At 31.5% G+C, this 3,077-nt stretch overlaps 1 protein-coding gene across 2 annotated transcripts in view; it reads left to right on the top strand.

The window, feature by feature from the left end:
- Positions 1-2,602, top strand: part of MLF1 (myeloid leukemia factor 1) — a 32,777-nt gene extending 30,175 nt beyond the window's left edge. The window contains exons 6-7 of one of the 2 annotated variants that reach the window (XM_012642861.1): positions 647-785; positions 2,304-2,602. In XM_012642861.1, coding sequence (XP_012498315.1) covers positions 647-785; positions 2,304-2,409 — 245 coding nt within the window. In that variant the 3' untranslated portion in view covers positions 2,410-2,602. The remainder of the gene's footprint in view (positions 1-646; positions 786-2,303) is intronic. The other variant, XM_012642860.1, reaches the window with a different exon arrangement.
- Positions 2,603-3,077: the final 475 nt, after the last annotated feature.

Below are 3,077 nucleotides of genomic sequence, written 5' to 3'. Positions count from 1 at the left end.
GATATCTTGACCTTTAATTGTAATCGTTATAATTTTATCATAGTTAAGTACTTCACAATAATTAACATGTTGAAGAAAAATTTAGTAAAGGAACACCTTATTATAAAAGCAATCTGAAAGAACAAGCACTATCATCTGTCTGTTGTTGTTATTATGGAAGTTAGATTGCTTACTTCCTAACAACATGAATTGGACAGTCTAGCTGAGTAAACTGCCTTAAGAAATTGACAACAAAAGCTTGTGAGGTCAAGTTAGATAGGAAGATGGTGAGATGAATAGAAGTGGTAGCCACAGAAGTGCCCAAGTATATAGGAACAGCATGTTGACTGTGAGGTGACCCAGGAAGAAAGACTGTAAGTCAGTATAATTGGGTCAATTGGTCCATTAGATAGAATAACATGATATCCAGGCAGGTAAAAAACAAGACCATCAGGATTCAGATCATCAATGGAAATAGGAGAAGAACATACAGGAAAGGAAATATTACCTTATTCCAAAGACCTTTATATTTGAAGCAACTTCCTGCCTGTATCTTGAGGTTGGACTGATGAAAAAACCAGGCTAGAATGAAGTGTGTGGGGAGCAAGGCAGTTACTGACCATTGATACCTTAATGCTTATTCCCATTATTTCACTATGTAATGTAGGTGATGCTCATGCTTTTGATGATGAGTGGCAAAATGAGATTTTGAAGTACAAACCAGGAGGACGATGGCACAATCTAGAAAACACTAGAATGCGGAGTGTTGGTCATGAGAATTCAGGATCCCGAGAACTTAAAAGAAGGTAAAATTTATTTCTAAAATTGTGGGGTTTTTTTTAAGAAAAAATAGAAGAAAATTTATATAAGTTTACTCTTGTTATCAGGAAGTTTTGATGAACATCCAATCTGTATCCACAGTACCTTTTGTGAAAAATGTAATAATTTTATATTAAATCTGAGTATTCCACACATTTAAATTTGTATCTAAAACCAATAATATTTTAGGATTGTATAGTTAGTAATTCACTAGGAAACTATGCTTCAGAAGGTAGAGGCCAAAATCCTCTTAAGGAAAAGTGATATACTATAATGTAGTTATTCTTATAAAACAGATTCTAATTTGGATATCGATAGAGTCTTCTATTTCACACCAGGTAAAGATAGTTGTATCTAGAGATACGATAAGGAGAGATGAGCTACATTTGAAAGGCTTAAAAACTTTCTTAACAAGTCAAAATTCATCATTTAATAGTAAATGAAATTTTAGACATTTGTATAATATGTAACAGTACATGAAATACCATATTTCATGTATATTGGATATTTTGGAAAAATTTTGCAAAAACTTCAGCTTCCCTTGGAATTCCTTTATGGAATAGCTGTGAAATATAAATGTGCTAAAACCACATATTAAAAATTGTAGAGATTTTATACATTTAGTACATATTCTTGAGTTACAATTTCATTTGGTTTTCCGGGGAAAAAATTGAAAACAATGCCTAATTCCTATTGAAATTACATCAAGAGAGAGGCCTCACCAGGCCTTAAAACAGAAATCTGTTCTAGGCTATAAGAGAGTGCAGGATTGCTGCAGAAGGTGGAAGGCTTCACAGGACCAGCAGTGAACAAGTGGGTATCAAGTAAATCAGAAGCCTTGTGCAGAATTTCGTGTGCTAGCATCTTCTCCTTTAAAATACTTGCTTAGGAATTTAGAGCCCTAATATTTTCCATTGAATGGCTTCTTGCTCTCATGTTAATTTTAGGTATTTGTCTCACTTTGGGAAATTTATTGATAAAAAGCCCAACAGCACTAAGTTTGAATATGAAATCCAGGTCCAAGTTAGAGAAAGCACATGCTCTCTATGGATGACCTATAAATCAATGATCCAAGTGGTGGCATTTTCTCTTAACTAGCCGCTGTCCAAGAGCATTTTCTGAAACGATTTTATGAAATAATTAAAATGTTATATATCTATGCTGTCCAATATGGTAATCACTAGTCACATGTGACTATTGATTCACACTTGATATGTGGACTGAGGACTGAATTATTTTGTTTTAATTAATTTAAATATAAATGTGGCTAGTGGCTACAATATTGGACAGCATGGTTTAAACTAAATAGTTAAATCTATCTCAGATAAAAAGCTGTTGCTCTCTTACACGTTCAGTGAAATAATCTGCCTTGTTTTTCAAAGCTGTTAAGGAACTTTTAAGATAAAATTCTTTTTATATTGTAGTAGTTTTTAACATGTTTATATTGATTTAGAATCCACTGACCATTTAAAAATGGTATTAATGTTCATATGTATATTTCTCAGGGAGAAACTTCACCGAAGTCCAGCCATTGACAGTGGAAGAAGATCAAACGCTTTTGTGGACAAACTCAACATCAAAGGCTCACCTGTGAAAATCAACAAAAAATAAATAGCCATGCATGTGATTTGTTTAGTTTTGGTTGTTTCAACAGAGAAAGTAATGGTGCTGGGTACTACACATAAGACCAATCTCTTGTTAAATCAATACTGTACTTTGTAGCTTTCTTCTGATATTTGAAAGTTCATGGAAGTATGCTAACTTTATATTATCCCTACTTTAGGAATAAAACCTTGATTTTCAACAATGTGAGTAAATCATTAAATATTCTATAAAACTCTTCACTTTAAAACATACTGATTTTTAAAAGTGACATGCTGATTTTGTTTTCCCAATTATTTTTGTATCGGCTGTGTGTATTCTTTTCTACTTAATCAAGATCGATTGTAGAGCTAGTTCTATTATTTATAATAAGTTATAAGAAACTGAAATGTTAAAAAAGTCTCAATTTTCACTAACATAGAATGTTAATAATAAAGATTTAAATAATTTATCTCAAATTTTATAATGTGTTATATAGCCAGCTAGCTTAAAGCTTTAAAAATAATAAAGAAAACTATATTAGTACTGTTTTACAAGAAATTAGTTATTATTTTGATAAAGGGCAAGAATAATCAAGTAGTTCATTTTCAAAAAATTTCAAATTGCTAATGTATACTATATAAGTTTTCTTGATATGGTTTCTTTATACAGTGTATTCTTTTTTTGTTCTATATTAC

This window comes from Propithecus coquereli, unplaced genomic scaffold, assembly GCF_000956105.1.
Source record: "Propithecus coquereli isolate 6110/MARCELLA unplaced genomic scaffold, Pcoq_1.0 Scaffold19, whole genome shotgun sequence".
NCBI lineage: Eukaryota > Metazoa > Chordata > Mammalia > Primates > Indriidae > Propithecus > Propithecus coquereli.
Note: the sequence above shows the minus strand (reverse complement) of the source record. Positions and strands in the feature narration are given on the sequence as shown.